Here is an 18,615-nt window from a genome sequence, read left to right on the forward strand (position 1 = left end):
GCGATGGAACATAAGTACATTTACTTGTGCTCTATACTATCACACAGTTTTGAGGTACTCACTTGAGTGTTTCCGTTTTATATTTCATACTTTAGTACTATACATTTCAAATGGAAATATACTTTTACTCTGCTACATTTATATTACAGTGAGTATTACTTTGTTTACACACAAAACGAATAACGAGTTCGACCTCGTGCTGCATGTGAGTCCCCTCTCTTTTCTCCTACTTAAGTACAAAACTGAGGTCCTTGAGCATTTTAATTCAATACTTGGTACATTTACTCTCAATATTTTACTTGTGTGACAGCTGCTACTTTGAAGACAGAGACTTAACATATAAAACATATGATCAGCTTATTAAATTTGATTAACTGATATTAAACCACCAAGCAGCCACCTGGAGAGAGGCCACCCACTCATCTGGGGTTGAACTTTCTTCAGGTTTTCTATGGTTACAGCGACGCTCTCACTTTGAAACTTTCTGTGGGTTGGATCCTCTCAAAGCGTGAGTGAGCTTCTCTCACTCTTTCTGTAAGGATCTCTATGTCGAGACGTTCCTAAAAAAATATGTAAACAGTCTGAGCTCCTCTCTCACGCTCTCTCCTGATCTCCTGATCAGTTCAGTTCAGTCAGAACTTTGGAATATCAAATCATTGATCTTTACTTTCTACATCTTGGCTCTACAGGTTATAACTACAGTTTATATTGTATATAGGGATGGACAATATGGATTTTTTTTTTCAATAATTACCTGCTTCACATGGCTGAAACCGATGAGATAACCAATGATTTCACATTTGTATTTTTAAAAGAAGTTCATATAACAGGTAGTTTTTATTTTAATTTAAAAACTAAAATTTAGTGCTCCACAGCTCTGATCAAAGCAAATATGACTGATATCACTATTAAAACAAAAACAAAGAACAACTCTGACTCTTCAAATGTTCATTTATTTTTTCACCAAAAAACTTAATAAACATACATTTAGCTTTATAGAAAATTTTGCTGAATAATTAAAATGAAATGCTTTGTCAAATCAGACATTATTAGAGCCAATATCGATTGGCCAAAATTTTCCAGTACCAATATAGACTGATATACTGTGATAGGCCAATATCAGTCAACAGTTTATCAGCACCGATATTTATTGTGTGTCCCTATTTATATGAACTTCTTTTGAAAATACAAAAATGTGAAATTATTGGGTATCTTATCAATATGGACCATGAGAAGCAGGTAATTATCAGTTATCGGTATTAGCTGAAAAAAAATCCTAAAAATATCATATTAATATGATATGAAAGACAAACAAACAGGTCCGACTCTGAAATGGCATTTAATCATTGAGTCAACAAGGATTTACAAAACTGATTGCATCCGACTATAATCTTTTGATCAGCTACCAAAGCTGTTTTGCACCCTGTTTGTAAACAAGAAACCAGTCTATACATTGTATATATTACTATACATGCCTGATTATTTGGTAACCAATTCCTCTTTATTATTCCTCTGTAGGGAAGAAGACTTCAGTTGAGAAACAGGATTTTTTCAGCCCAGGAAGAAAACTTGTTCTACAGTTTTGGTTCAAATTTCATTCCAGGGTTTTTAGTCATTTTCACTTTTAAATGAGCAATATGTAGGACCTGTGCATGTAAAAATGAGTACTGTAGTCCAAATAGCAAGTTGATGAAATAGATAGTGTAAATCCTACTTAAGTAGTGAGAAGTGAGTTGTTTCCCCCTGCTGCCTCCTTCCCAGACTTGAGGAGCAAAGTGAATCACAGCAGGAACTCAGGACGAGCACAACATGGTCAAGTATATTATGGTATCAAATTAATATAGTAATGCCTTTTGCAGTAGTTGAATTAGTGCTATGATAAAAATACAGCATGCTGAATATTACTGTACAGTTACAGTATTGTGACTATTACTGTCATATAAAGTACAGTACTGTGGTATTGTGATTAGATTTATAGTAATCATACTGTGAAATGTGTTTTCAGCAACTTTCCCGGGCTAACTTCTTCCAGTAAGTTACTGTAAATTGTACAGCATTCTTGTTACAATACACATAAACTTTTGTCAGGTAAGAAAAAGAGATCTCTTATCAATCATCATCTTTTTTTTTTTTTTACATATCCATATGAGATCACAAATTATAGCTCAAAATGTCAAGAAAATGTTTCAAAAACTCGACAGCAGTGTCTCTTTCCTGAAATCATGCCCCATTACTTCAGATAATCCACAGACCTTACTGTGAACAGTTTCATGTAGGAACTATTTTCTCTCCTGTAGAAATAAAGATGTTCTAGTAGATTCTACTGCAGAAATAAAGTAGTTCCTACATGAAACTGCTCCCAACATGGTCTGTGGATCATCTTTAGTAACTGGGTCATGATTTCTGAGAAGAGACATTGCTTCTTATACTTGAGAGAAGGCAGACAGCTCTATGCCTGATATATCAAAAACTCAGCAACTCAAACAAAAAAAATTAGATGCATGTAAAGCACTACAAGCCAGAGGGTGAACATTTTATTTTAAATAGCTCTCTGGTGCTGGAGGTTTAACCTGCTCTTCAGCACTAAATTGTTTAAATTATTATTACAAAGTATAAATTATATAAAAACAACTTCCATTGCAGGCATTTTCTAATATGAAATTTCTACTTTCATAATAAATACATCTCTGGCATTTGTAACAATCCAAAACTTTTGAAAAGTGGCTGAAAATCCAGCCAGTTATGATGTTTTTAATTGTGAATAGCACCGCCTCCTGCCTCGGTAGATTTACATTAGGAGGCGGGCTCTTCTCTACCAATATGGCGACCGTGTTGATCGCCCCAACGAACCAGCAGCGGACAGGAGGTGCGTTCGAGCACGAGGCAGAAGCTACTCGAGTATTTCCGTGAATCCGACAAAACCCGAAGTGTAAGCTCGTCCCACAACTTTACCGTAACTGTTCTGAAGCTCCACCACCGGTTCTAACCGCCAATCCGCCGACTCTGAGCCAGTACTACTCGCATCCGCCGGGGAAAGAGAGGCGGGGGCGAGCTGTTGAATGACGGCCGTAGCTCTGTTGACACTTTAGAGCCGAGTCAGCCTCTGGGACCCACACGGGCCTACCTAATTCACATTTAACGCTATCAGATGAAAGAGGAGGACCGCCACTTCAGTTCTGTTGTCACCGGGGGATGTTGCGTACCGTGTACGGACAGCGTCACTGGACGGTACGGTGCCGAGACTGAGGGGACGTTTTCACAGGTTGATGATCCGTGTTTGGCACCGAGCAAGGAGACCAACTAAAGTAAATACATGGTTGTAGTCTCTATAGGTTGTTCATAGACAAACAGGCTTACACTTAAAGGAGACATAGGCGGTGCCGGCTATTTCCTGGAAGAAAACAAACCAGAATGACACATTTAACGTGTGCAGGTTGAGGTTTATTCACCAAAGTTGATCAGACTTGGGCTACAAGCAGCGAGTAAGAGACTTGTCTGTCAACAAAGAGACAGTCTGTGTTGCACATTTTGACAGATAACCAATCAAATCTGCTATTCAAATCGCTCCTCTTATGTCAGTGACCTATATCTCATGCATGTACGCCAAGAGCCCACAGTAACCTCTCCTCCAGCAGACCAGACAGCATGGGGATCAACGGGCTAGACAGTCAAGCGCAGCCGCCGTCCAGCGGAGGAGTTTCTCAGTCTGCTGCAGATCCTCACATGGAGCAAAGAGATGCTCCCCAAGAAGCAGACAGGAGTAATAATAAAGATGATCAGGCGGCTGCCAGCGAGGGTAAAATCGTGCAGGAGGAGAGCGCCTTGCAGCTGATAGAGGCCGGCTGCAAGCCGCCCCTCTCCCCGGCTTCTGAGTCCGAGGCGGGGGTCCAGGTGGAGACGCACCACGGCAGCGAGGGAGGATTCGTCCCACCCGAAGGAGGTTACGGCTGGCTGGTGGTGTTTGCAGCCACTTGGTGCAATGGATCCATCTTCGGGATCCAAAACTCTTTCGGCATCCTGCACTCGATGCTGGTGAAGGAGTATGCAAACCCAGAGGACAACAAGACAACTGAGTTCAAAGTGGGTGAGTACCAGACTGTCTGCTGAGGTGAGCCTGACAATGAGATGAAGAACATTTGTACTGGACGTGCTTACAATCAGTGGCATGTAAATTAAATTATTCAAGAATCTCCGCATGTTGGCAACTACATATGTTTTAATGTGACACTAGCATGGTTGTAGTTCATGATGTATATGTTTCTATAAATGTGTCACAGACATGCAACAGTCTAAAAAAGAAGTGGGTCAGCTCAGAGTTCATGTGGGTTTACCCTGCACTTAAAGGGCTTAGTAAACATAGTATTAGATTGCATATGTCTCTCACCAATACATTCCTACAGTCTGCAATTCTTTTTCTTCACGCATACTGAAAATGCTCCATTATTCCACAGGCGAGTTAGTCGGTTGCATGTTTTTGAGAGCAGCATCAAGTTTAATGATTAACAGCCATTTAACTGACCCACTGTGTGCTCGCTATCCTTTCATTCACACCACTGTTGTTCTAACTCCATTAGGTAGCTGCTGCAAATCCATCACGGTTTGTCACAAGCAGCCCTTTGGTGAAGTTTTTCCCCTGGAGGCTGGAAGCCATACAAATGTACTCCAGACCATATACTTGAACAGTCATTGTGTGAGCATAATGTACTTAAAAAGTGTGGCACCACATTAAGACTACCTTCATAAATGATTTCTAAATGTTTAGAATTAAATTAGATTGTAAGCGCTTTATAAATAATTAATAAAGAATGATAAATAAAGTATAACACAGTTTACATACATCGATGAGGGCTCACTATTTGGCAAGAGTTTCTGCTTACTACTAATTAAACTTACTAATGAGTTACTGACATTTACAACTGGTGAAAAGAAGCCTTATTGTAAAGTCTAAAACTGCATGCTGAAAATGTCAAGGTCAACAATATTGCCAAATCCTTAGTGTACGAATTTGATCATTTTGTATTTTAATTTGATAAGTCAAATGAAACTCTGAATGTGACCCGATATATGCCTGATATGGGTGTATTGTATGGGCGTATATGTTTCCAATATGCACTGATATATACATGAACATATAAAGCAGAAAGCGATGCTTTGGGTGACTTAGATTTAGCACAACGAGGAACATGTATGAGTACAAGAGGATCTCCCTGACAGGTGTAAATGCTGAGAAGCTGTGCTTCTTGTTTTATGTACTGCCCCTACTTGACTGACAGTATCAAAATATTTATCAATTGACTGATCCTGAACAGTACTGTTGTTTATTTAGCTATTTATTTTATTTTTTATTTATTTTTAATTTCCCAGTTCATTTCTAGAATTGTTTGCCATTTATTTAACATGGCAAGAATATTTAACTTAAATTTTCTTAGATATTTTATTTGAATATATTCTTTATTATGTTATTTGTTTAAGAAAGCAGCCTTCCGAGTAACTTAACATAGTTAGATTGGTCCAAAATCGGTATGAAATCCACTTAGAAAATATCTATTTTCATTCCATTTCTCACTATATGAGCCACCATAAATGTGGGCTCACTATTTGGCAAGCAACAGGTCCTAATTTTTTCCCTTTTTTATCTAATATGTTGTCACAGTTTATGAATAATTTATAAAATGTTTACAACCTAATTAATAACCTAATTATAAACCATTCATAAATCATTTATTATGCAGTCTTATTGTGACCCAACAAACATTGCGTAGTGACACATTCTGCACCCACTTAGTATTCAACAGAATGTGAAATATTCAATGCTTCATTCGTTGTTGCCTTGCTTTTTTGGTTTTCCCCTTTCACTGGACTGGACCAGCACCCACATAGAGTAGGCCTATACAAAAGCTCAAAGCTGTCATGATAAATTAATTCCAGGAATTGATATTCAATTGTCTCAATAAAGCTGCTGTTGACCACTCATACTAGTGCATGTGACCAGAATGAGGCCAGTGTTCACCTGTCTGTCGCCCTTCATGCTGCAATTTAAACCATTCTGTTGAGGATTATAGCACAAGCTGGTGAAAGTTTAATCATTTCTCACGGTATACTGGCTTGACTGTGATACAATGTCATAGCAATCAAGGAGACATCTTAAGAAAGACATCTACTGATGTTACCTTTAGTGTATGAGACAGTTCAGTTTTCTTTTATACACATATATTAGTGTTTATTGCTCTACTTCGGTGGCATTTCTTTTCCTTTTCATTTCTTTTTTTTTTGAGTTTAATGTTTCCTATCAAATGTCAGTGGCTTGTTGCATGGTGGTTTGTACACAACACTTAAATCTGCTGTCTTTATATTGATTTATTGTGTTTCTATATGCTAATTGCAAATTTCCTGGTACACGCATCCAGTTTAACACCATTTATCAACATGCTCAAGTGGGAAAGAACAGAATTGGCTGTCAGCACAAGTTTTATGAATCCCACATAGGATTTTCTTGTTTTCCTCTTACTGCTTTGTTTTTGACCAAATGTATAAGAAAAATAAGAGAGCATTAATGTATGAGGCCCAATATCTTTATTGAATGTTCTGATACACAAACAACTACAAAACCAGCCACCAGACCAAACGGTATCGAAGGGAAAGGCTATGTCACACACTAACAAACATAGGGGGAGATCACATGCCCATCAAAGACAGCAGCACAGTTTTGTACTTCCCCATATGCAGTACAGAATCAGAAACACTTAGGGACAAACAAATACACAGACAAGTACAAACAAATGCAAAAATAAACCAACAGAAGGGGGGCATATCACACATAAATTATGAAATAAAATATAGATAAATGAATGGAGGTTATGATATGTAATTAACCCCATTAGAGACAGAATCCTGGTCTTGCATTCCTGTACTGCACAGCATCATTAAACACTTATATATTGTAATCCGTGCAACCCCATAGCAAATCAGTTATGCATTAGTACATAGCGTGGTTTTCTAACTGTGATCCACCAGATGTTTCAACACAATGGCTGCCAGTATAGTTCCAATGTAGTCTCAGAACGGGAAACAAATCTTCTAAAATTCTTTAATTATACACTGAGAAATGAATGTCAGACATTCCATGGTTATTATATTAATATATGAAGTTAATGTACTTATCATTATACAACACAGGTTTGCACAACCAAATGAGAGCTGTAGTTCCTTCATGCTACACGCACACAGAAAATACAGTATGTGCAGATAATTAACTATAAGAGTAGAAAAGCATAAAGTATAAAATAGATTATATTCTATTATATTATATACATTTAAACATGTAAACATCCAGGATTTTTTTTAAGTGCATCTTGCATCTTAAGTGCATTTTTTAAATTAGATTATAGGGAAATGTAAATGGCAGCAACAAGGTGATCATTACATGGTCAACATCTGTCCATTAAGTTTGACTATGTTGTTGAGCATGATGCATCATTTATGTAAACAAAGAGTCTACCTCCCCTTGTCCTGCTGGTCCCCTTGTCCTCTGTCGGGTTGGAACACGGTCTGCCCGTCAAGTGCGTGAGCAAGTTGTCGTTTTTGCCCATTTCATTTTCCTGTCCAGACATTAGCCAGGCGGCAGCCTTAAGTCTAATCGTGGTTAGCACAATGGTTCACACAGTCCTTGGTGGTGCTCGGCCCGGCTGATCCGGCTGAGTGGTCAAAAGATGTGCATTTTTGATCGTCTCAAGGTCTGCTGCTCTTTCACCCAAACTCCATGCTTCCTTTTCCAGTGCCTATGAGTATATTTCTGTCATCAGTGATAATGTGTTTTAGCAAGACAGCCAAAATAAAACAGATTAAAACAGTAACTCCTGTTACCATGGAGCACGGAGCATCAAATATAACCTTGTGCCACTCCGCTATTGTTAGAGGTTATCAGGCTGTCCATTTCAGCAATGTGTTTTTTTCCTTGCACAGAAAGTAAGGATACATACAAGTCTTTTGGAACGTACTTTCAAGTTCTGTGTCTGGCAGCCGAAACAATAGGTACATAGGGTTCTTGTTCAATTTGATGTCAGGAATTTGGCAAAGTCCATCCACCGTGTTTTTCATCTTTATATCTACTAGTTTAGATAAAGTTTGAAGGCAGGGGGTGTAAAGACTTTCTCAGCCTGCTGATGCTCCATCAATAAATATAGAAAACTGACAGTTGTTAATTTTGTCAGCAGATTTTAATTTAGTTTTAGTCAGTCTTTTGACAAAAATGTTATTAGTTTTAGTTATATTTTATTCATCTGAATTGTTTTGTTTTTTGTGTAGTTTCAGTTGACTAAATATCATAAGATCTTAGTCAACTAAATAAACAGTAGATTTAGTTGACCAATATCTAACAAGTTTAGTTAAAGTGTGATGCATTATTTAAATGTTTCTGTAGAATGTCCAAACTCATTATACAGTATATTTCTGGTCAAAAACATCTATTAAGCTGTTATTAACATTAAATATACTACATTAATACACCCTTTTCCTATTATATGTCTAACATTAAATATATACTACTTCTGCTTCCCTTTCCTGCCATTGTCTGTGCATTTTTATTGGTTATGTTACACATTTGTTTCAGTTCTAATATTGACAAATCTGGCCATTCACTTCTGCAGTCATTACAGCTGTGATTTCTTTTAGCTGATAGCTTGAAAGACATCTTTGTGTGCTATGTTTGCATAAATGTCCAGATGCCTTGTCTGCAAATGTTTGTTTTGGCTTCACCAGTGATTGTTGCTTCACGTGGTTAACAAGGGGTCAGACGTCAAATGTGAAATTTATTCATACGTTTATTCTTCTTTTTCTCCCAAATGTTGCCATTTTTGTACAGCTTATGCAACCAGTGCAAGCTAGTTGACTTCCGGGACAGATCAGTATTGTTGTGTGTCTAAACTCCCTACCACACAAAGAGATCTCTTCCCAACTCGTCCCCCTCTAACATTTTCATCCCATTTTTATTAATTAATGAAAATATCAGTAGATTTTGTCATAGTTTTTGTCATTTTAAATGAGTTTTTATACAGTCATCGTCTTGGGTGAAATTAAGCAATTGTCTGTCTAGATTTCAGTGAAAAGACGTGTTTGTGAGGAGGGGAGTCGCAGCATGAAACGAGTGCGTATTTTCCTTACCTTCCTGTCAAGTTCCACAGTCACCAGCAAAGGTGAAGGTCAGGATGTGGGAAGGGATTATGTTTCTAAGACTGTTCCCTGGAACAAATTCAACCCTTTCTCATCACTGAAGAACAGTTCCAGAGGAAGATAAATCAAAGGCTCAGACATGATCGAGCTTGTTTGAGTTGTTTGTGTAAACACAGACTAATATCTTTAATGACATCTTGCAGCTTGTGATCTCTAATTTGTGTGACAGAAATCGTTGTGTTGGGGGGAAGCGCGATGAGGCGTCACATTACTTTCAGGTGTGGTGTGATAGAGAGCCTGAGGAACCAGATATATTACTTATATATTTTAAATTAAACAAAGAGAAGTTACTATCATTGTATTTTTGTCCAGATTTCCCTCTTTTTTTTTTTTTTTTGTCTTGATAGGGATTTCGTCTCCAGCCGTTCTTTGGATTTGATTCTGGTCGTTCTCATATGTGAAAGGATTAAGCTGAGTCCTGACCTTTTCCCCTCAAGCAACAGAACAAAACAGAGGGGAACAGCTTAACTATAATACTCACAGTTTTCAACAACTATCCAGTCTGAGAGGGATCAGTCAGTAAAAGTTAAATTCACATGTGTAGAACCTCTTAAAACACACATCAAAGTAATTCACAAGCAATAAACTACAGGACTGTTAAGAAAGACGGTGACAAGAAAGGATTGAGATGTGATTAAGTCTTGCTAATAGATTAGGTCTTTGCATAGAGCTCGATCATACTGGATATTTATTAAGCCTTGAGGGGTAAACAAGAGATTTTAAAATGTTTCAAGTGCATCAAGGCGGGAGATCAGAACAGCCTTTCTTTAAATAAAAGATGGTAATGAAGACGTGGTGAACGCGTTATGAGTTGCAGATGGTGATGTTTTGCTCAACGATTATAGCACGGCTCAGTCAGAGGTTTCATTCCTCCACAGCGGTACAAAACTGTTGGTACGTCAAGGTGTGTATTGGAAGTATCCAACAACACATTCTTTTCAAATTAAAAATAAAAACTGCGGTGCTTTTATACTCGGTGGGGAGTGAGCCCCTTCTGAGGTGATGTGTGATTGAATGTGGGTGTGCCAAACGTGGGAGAGAAGTTCAAGCTGCAGCGCTGGCTCTGCTGAGACAAAACTGGGAATGTGTGTGAAGGGGTGGAAGAAAGGGAATGAGTGAGCCAGTGATGAATTTTTCATTGATCTCTGAAATGATTCCCAATTATATGATGTTCAATAGGAGGACTACAATGAGACCAAAAAAAAAAAAAAACTGAACCAATTATTCCTGATATTCACTTTTTTTTTTCAGAATTTTGGTGCCTTATCAAAGGCACAAAGGCAAGAATGACACTGCAGCACAGGCTCTATTAGTGGTGCTGCTCCTTCCATAAAGGAGAGGTGTTTTTCATTTTAATTCCAGTCTAAAGTCCAGTATATAAATCTTACTGACAACAGCGTCTGGGCGTGCAGAAAGTTTCCATTAAATGTTAAAAAAACAAAAAAGAATTCAGGCTTACACAATGTAAGTGGAAAAATGGAAAAACATCAGAAGGCTACACTTCACATTGAAAGATACTGTAGTTCATTATAGCTCATAGTGACTGCAGTACAGGAATGCAAGACCTTTGAGTAACAGAGGTAACAAGAAAAAAATAGTCAGAGATTGGGATTTTTTTTTTTTAATTTTCCAAAATTGCTTAAGTCTGTGTGCAGATGTCAAGTTGTGTGTTTGATCAAGCCTCTGTCCTCTTTGTGTAACCTTATTCTGCATTATTGGACCTGGCAATCATTATTATTAGGGTAAAATCTGGTTATTTTGTAATTAAGTCGATGATCAGAATTAGCATTTCTTTGAATGTGCAACATGTAAGAATTTTTGCTTAAAATATTTTAAAAAATGTCTATGGTATGGGTCTTGCAGAGATATCTACTGCAGTAAGCATGCTAACCAGCAAGCCTTGGCCTGTGCTGTCTTGTAATACTGAACCACTTTGTACCTTAAAAAGTAAAAGTGAGTCAGCATCCAGTCCAACTACACCAATGTAGTTTTCTTGCTAGGTTTGGCTGAACAATTAATTGAAATTTTATTTTGAAATGTTTTCTCTAAAATAATAATTAATTAATAACATTTTGGGTCTATGGAGTCCTGGTTGGAGCTGCTGGAAATCACCTCTGTATTGTGTTCTCTGTCATCAAACAGACCTCCGTCAGTCTCAGAGGCTGTGTTTGGTCCCAGTCTGGCAGTCGTCACTGGGATTTTTTTTTCCTAGGGGAAGTCATGTTCTGCCCTCTTGTGGCTCTGGTCATGAAGAATCTGGCTGGGTAGGGTATGAATATCAGGGTAAGCTAATAAGGCAGAGTAGGGCAGGTCATGCCTTTGCCATGAAGTGTCGCTCACTGAGTGGCTTTTGAGCCTTTTTCTGTCGCCCGCTCACCCAGCTCTGGTTTTGGTGCCCATTCTGGTCGTGCCCCTTTGCCAGAATTTCCGCTGGCTCCCCCCTGCCTGTGCCTGAAAACCTCCTCCTACTCCCAATGGTCCAAAGTTCATGTGTTCATGGAGTTTAAACCAACACCAAACAACACTGCTAGCTGCATGGCTAACTGAGCTAAGTAGCTAACACCAGCTACAGTTAGCAGCAGTTAGCAATTACTCTGGTGATTGCACCATGAAAAGACCATTCTAACCATTTAATTGTATGTGGAACTCAGCCTCAGCCTAGGACTTCAAATGAACAATTAAATAAAATGTAGCTGCAGGTTTTAACTCTGAATTTCTTTATTTGTGGTCAGAAAGTAGGCTTCCATCATATCAGTGCAGTGCTCAGGGGCTGACATTTCTTAAAAGCCAAACAATAGCTCTCTAAACAAAATATTTTAGCCAGGATTCAAACAGGCTTGTGCTGTCACAAGCAATCTCCAGCATTAGCATACTACTGTGTTCTGCATAGCGCTGTATTGGGTTCTGCTGCCCCAAATTTCATCAGCATCTCTGGGGCAGCTGCAAAATCCCAGGTTGGCAGAACACCTAGTACTGGGGCATTTTTGGCATTCCAGAGGGCAGGGGATTGGGTTTAGGTCGGATCAGAGTCTCTAAACTTTCCATGCACTCATAAGCAGGTACATACATATGATCAGGTCCAGGCATGTGTTTTTTTGTTTTGAACTTGTATTTATTTTAACAGTGATTTAATGCAACAGTTTTCTTGAAGATGCAAATGGTGAAAGGACAAGAAAATCAACTATCCCTGTCTGACGCGAGTGGGGAGGTGTTAAGTAGTATTATCCTTTTCACAATTTGAAACAAGTGTCTATGAGAAAAACATATCCTGTGTACATCCATACCACCACCCCGTCTTGCATTATTGATAGTGTGAACACAAGCAATTTGCACAGCTGTAAATATTGGTAGCGTGGAGCCTGATTTTGACTAGTCAACATCAGAAGGAGAAAATAACTAATGGAGCATCCAGAGACTCTTGCTGTCAAAACACTCACTGCTGAGACTGACTTGTTTGAAGACACTCCTTTCACATCTGTGACAGCTGATCCCCCAGATGACTTGTCTTACACTGGCAATCCTATGCAAACTATGCAGCCTGACCTGATGTACAGTATGGTAATTAGCTGCTTAGGTAGTTGATGCATGCTACAACAAAGCCTTATGAATACAATACCCCAGTCATATATAAGGAAACAGTAAATAGTATTGTAACTCCAGACTTCTCAATTTCAATCCTTTTTATATGTCAGAGCCTGCATGGCCCAGTGGAATTTGTGGCTATTCAGAGGGTTAATGTTTTGGCGTACAGCTTATTAGATTGTTCCCAGTAACTGAATTTAATGCCAACAATTAAACACTATCATGTTCAATTTCCCAAATTTACTCCACTTTAGTGGATCATAATATATCAGGTATAGAATTAATTAGTAGATGCTCATGCTAAGATGAAATTAAACTTTTCTATGGATGTCAGTTTCTGAGTTATGATAAAGGCCAAAATGTGGCCAGCATCAGACACGTAGGTAAACCTTGTTTTTAGCCTAGCAGCTGTTGATGAGTTGTGGCCTCTACCGGCAGGTTAAGAAAACAGAGCAGTCAATAAAGGTAAATATAAAGGCAATTAAGGTTTTTCAAAAACCTCACCACAACCATGAGAGGTCCTTAGGTATACAGCTACAAATGTGCACAAAATATATAAGGCTGATTGGTCTGGCAGTACACAAGATTAGCTGTGACACAACAGTAGATTGAGCCTTTTGGATACACACATACAGTACATATGCACAAACATACGACACATTGCATCATCTCCCCCAGGCATACACCTACAGGAGATAATTATAACACCATGGTCATTTTATAGCTAGTCTTTTACAGCTTCTCTTCTTTACTCTTTGGCTAGTGTGCACCTCTTTTTTAATTTCAGTTTTTATTTAGTTTTTCTTTAAGGAACAACATAACCAAGTCCAAAAGACCAAAAACACAAAAACACATGAACAAGAAGCAAAAGAGCAGAGACTAAACAAAAGCACTGCATCATCCCAGCAGTGTAACATTAATGATTCAAGAGTCTGTCAGCACAGGACCAGTCCGCACCATAAAACATTTTTGGTAGGTCTAATACTCTCCACTGGTGCTGGGCGTCTTTTCCTACTCTCCAAGACAGTGTAATAATATCTTTTAATGTCTGTGTTTTTCATTTCGAATAACCTCGTACGTCATTGCCCAGCTCTAGCACCTGCTAAGGACATTTAATGTGGTCTTGAGGGAGTGGGCTTCCGTACCAAGTGTACCGTACCACGTGTATTGTACCCTCAGCCTTTTCCGCTGATGTTACAAAAATATGTATGGCTATTGTTATTTTACCTGAGAGTACCCAAGACAATTTCTAACACAATATGTTGCATTGTGTGTTTGAGGAAAATCACAAGCAGTGTCGTCAGAGAGCATTTGGACAGAGATGTGTTTTTGATTGTTTTGGCACATTTAATTTGAAAGGAAACAATGACTATGAGGTTTAGTTTAGTTCATTTGATTTGTAAAAGGACAGCGTGCAATGACATTGATTATTTACAAGAAATTAAAACATGTTTGCACCAGATTTAGTGAGACACTAATTTTCATCAATAGGTTAAGCTATTGTTTCTTACTTACTGCAGTGGCATCTGTCTAAGCAGGCAGTTTTGATTGTGTTTGATTGTGTTTGGAGATAGATCCTAGATTTGTACGGTCACCTAAAACCATTGGAGGTGAATAACATTTTTTTGGTACTGCTCAAAGCATTGAAAACATTTGAAAAAGTCAGCAGGCAACCTGTCTTTCCAGGAACTATGTCTTTGTTACTCAGTATAATCCACAGAGCATGCTGTGAACAGTTTTCTTTGAAAGAACTTCCTACTTTACTTTCTGTCCACTAAAAACGAGCATCTTAAGAGCTGTAATTGCTGTACTGGTCATCTGATATGAATGTTAACACCATCAAATTAAAACTGAAAGTTGATACTTTAACCTCTTTGTTAAGGATAGGATAAACAAAACAAAATGTGTCACTGTCCAAACACTTTGTTACAGAACAGGAGCTGCTATTTTGTGAACTTAATCTTTGGTTCCATATTTTAACTTAAATGTTCCACCCCAACAATGTAGATAAGTAAATTTCAGTGATGTTTTGAAAGGAGGAGCTGAATGATATGAATGATTCAGTGTCATTACACTCAGTCAAGTGGTTCGTGTGGCATGCAGGATGCTTATCAAGAAATTCAACTCATCTAGAGTTTGAGTTATGTACTCACACATGTCATTGATCAGTATAAGTAGACACGTATAGCCCATTAAACCTGGTGGATCTGTACCTGGATACATCTGGAAAATATATGATCCAATATTGCTTTTGTGTTTACACTTAGTATATTTTATACATATTTGATGAGATCAGACATCACAGTCAAACACAGTAATTAATAGGTAGTTAGGTAATAGGTAGCAGGGCAGAAATACATATCAAAAATGAGAAATTAATTCCATGAACACCTAAGAAGGGCGTATTATCTAGTGTGTTTCCTGATTTGACTTGGCAGCAAATCAGCCCAAGACTCCCTTTAAAAAACCACCGTTTTGTGAGTTGTTGAGTTAGAGGAAACTTTCTAAACGTTTTTGAAATACTTTCTAAGACATATTCTTGATTATTTGTCCCCTGCTGTAAATTTGGCAAATGCAACACATTAAGTAATTTATTTCTTTGTATAAAAAATACTGTGTCAGTTTGTCCCAGTGTGTTGCAGCACTGGCCTTCGGGCTACTATGTGATAACACAGATTATATGCCTTGCTAACAGCTGATCAGCTGCACTGATAAGTACAACATACACCGTTGCACACATAGTTATATCTTGCTGTATGTCATATATTTTGCACCCCAGTACTGGTTTTATTTTTCAAGCGGCTCTGCTGAATTTGGCATCTGACATTTCATGTCACAGAAAAGACATATAATCAGAAATGAGTGTTTCTCTTTCAGCCTTTTTACTTGCTTGCTAATTCAGATGTGTGTGTGATGTGTTTGGAGTAGTGATGTCAGGATATCAGAAATTTAGTAGTCAATACCAATACCTGTGAATCTACAGGATTTTTCATACCCAATTTTATACCATAGTAAAAAACACAACACAAAACAAATAAAATTAATCCATTGTTGTTTTTCTTTGCCACCTGAAATAGGAGACATCCGCCCTTTGAAACCCAGAAAGTTGACCTGAACCCATCTGCCCAGTGGATTGACCCACAACACTTTTTCTTACGAGTCGAGGTGGAGCTGTTGCAGATGCATATATCACTCTTACATGTTTTGTTGTTGCTCAGTGTCAGTATCCGTTTTTCTTCTTCCTTTGACATTTAACAGCAGACTTCAGCATTTGTAAGCATATATGCTGTCTCTGTCAAGTCCAGAAGAATTGCATTGCTTGTACCTATGGTACTGCAAAAAATAAGTCCCACTACATTTTCAAGCTTTTGGCATTGACTTGGTACTAAAATATTGTTTCTCATGACATCCCTAGTAGGGAGCATGTTGTATGGATATAGAATATGAGTCAGACTACCTTGGCAGCAAATCAGCTCAAAACTCCTTAGAGTTAGAGGAAACTTCCTAAACTTTTTAAAACATTTTCTAAGACAGATGTGGTCAAACAGATCTGATCACATTCACAACTCATTTACACCTGCATTATCATGTGTTTTTCCTTATCTAGATAATGTGGTCAGAAACAGAACAGACATTTATACTAGGTATCAGTGGACTGATGTTCAAGCATATATATATATAAATATGGTGCATTACTCCAATATGTTTGCTTGGGTTTTACTTATTAGACAACGTGACACTTGAAAAAAGGTACATAGTTCACAAACAAAGGATATCCACAAACACAGTTATCCTGTATGCATGCCTAATAGAAGATAAGTACTCCGGGGGAAGTCTCTTGGCACTGTCTTCAACAGTGTTTCTCTGCTGCAAGAAGTTTGTTTCTCCATGTACAGATGGGTTCTATACAGTCTCTGAGTCTCTCTCTGGTTGTCAGACTGCATCCATCTCGTAAATAGAGGAAAGCTTGTCCCCTCACTACCACACACACACACACACACGCAGCTTTTCATTTTGCCTCAGTCTCCCTCGCTGTGTTCTTTTGCTTTTGTTTGGAAGTGTCCAGTCCTAATCGTCTATAATGAGTACACTCCACTCAGTCTAATCAAAAACCTTTGCTTGTGCCAGGGCAGGCGGGGGAGGAATGGGGCTTTGGAGGTGGGGTTGGCCAGAAAAGAGAGGAGAGACCGGAGGGATGAGAAATGTTTCTGCTTGTTGCTTTGTTAGCCTCTGATTGTAGATTGGACTTTGAATGCTTTTTTGCATGCTTTTGTTTTAGTTTACCCCAGGGGCAGCAGTCAACCTCTCCACATTGGTTCTGTCAAGGAAGCCTGTTGATGCAGGCTTGAGTGAAGTAATTGTGTAATATAACATAACAAGCATCAATGGATAGTACTGTTGGAACTACAGGTGCTCAGGGTTTCATATTGCCTCAGAGCTGGACTGGTGCTGCCTCCAGTTATACAATTTTCTTCCTCTGAACCATTTTCTACTGGAGACTTGGTAAAGGAATGAATGTAACATACTGTTCTCACGTCAGTCTACAGATTCTTCCACATTCTTCGGTACTGTCTCTGTATGGTCCTGTCTCCCTGTAATTATATTACATATGCAATTCAGGAAGAACCAAAAAGGAGGAGATACTAAGCAATCTGATAATCTTAGTTTAAAGAGCTAATTCTTGATTGTCTTCATCCTTGGTATTAAGCAGTTGTCACTTACACAGTCATTTACACAGTATTTCCCAAACTGTAACATATATTTTCATGGATTTTCTATTGATTAAATTTGGGTTTCTGTCCTTTTTGTCTATATTCCCAGTCTTTCTGTTAGGTAGCCACATTTCTGAGTCTTTGAAGCTTCAGTCAGAATTACCTTTAAATATTAAAAGCTTTGACAGGTTGTAGGGCGTGTAGACAACGCAAGCCATCATACTTTCCCAAGACATGAAGGCAGGAGGGGAGACAATGTCCACTGTTTATTCCATCCCCTGCTTCCAAAGTCTCAAAGTCCTTGGTTTTTATCTGTGCAGGTTTTGAGACTAATTAAATGTCATGGAGGAGCTCCGTTTCTCACTCTTAATCAGTCTTTAGCCTCTTTTTCGGTGCAGCCGACGGTAAAAAACCCAAACAAACAAAACACCCCCGCAGCATTCAAATACTGATTTGGATGTGTATTACCATAGCAACGGTAGAAGTTTCGAGCTTCAAAGCATTTGGGTCAGCCCGACAAAAGAGCCATCTTACATTTACTCAAGTGCAAAGTGCAAGTGCAGAGCCACCGAGAGCCGAAAAATTGTAATTGTGGAAGAGCATACAGGAAAAGCATATGGTAAAGGCTATAGATGGAAAGAGAAGTCAGAGCTCAGACTGCTTAGACAGATCAACTGTAAAACATTTTACAACTCTGTGGGCTTCCAAGGATGAACCGCAAAGAGTGTGTAAGATACCGGTAGAAATTCCAGATGGGAGACACCACTATGAGAACTGGCCCTCCCAGACAAACAAACTGGACATGCGGTCATGGACAAGGAATAGAAAATGGAACTGGTGATAGATTGAGCTGTCCTAAGTGCCTGTGACATAAATAAGAAGCAACTGAGAAGTTGGAGAAATGCCAGTGAAAGCAAAAGTGATCCAAATGGTAGGAGCACACAACGCTGTAGACATAAATTTTCCAGGCACCAGAGGACTGCAATCCAAACTAAAGCCAACCCGATTCTGTCAGGACTTTTGGGCTGAACTTTCAAGGCTATACAAATATATCATTAAATTTTTGATTTATTTCTGACAGTATGACAGATTC

General features: G+C 38.5%; 1 protein-coding gene across 1 annotated transcript in view; it reads left to right on the top strand.

Annotated features, from left to right (window-relative positions):
* Window positions 1-2,986: 2,986 nt before the first annotated feature.
* The window catches only part of slc16a2 (solute carrier family 16 member 2), a 34,850-nt gene continuing 19,221 nt past the window's right edge, over window positions 2,987-18,615 (top strand). Inside the window, exon 1 of the mRNA XM_084719035.1 lies at window positions 2,987-4,084. Within this exon, the coding sequence (XP_084575161.1) occupies window positions 3,646-4,084 (439 nt within the window). The 5' untranslated portion in view covers window positions 2,987-3,645. The remainder of the gene's footprint in view (window positions 4,085-18,615) is intronic.

The sequence above is a fragment of the Lutjanus erythropterus genome, chromosome 5, assembly GCF_056507025.1.
Source record: "Lutjanus erythropterus isolate fLutEry1 chromosome 5, fLutEry1.hap2, whole genome shotgun sequence".
Lineage (NCBI taxonomy): Eukaryota > Metazoa > Chordata > Actinopteri > Lutjaniformes > Lutjanidae > Lutjanus > Lutjanus erythropterus.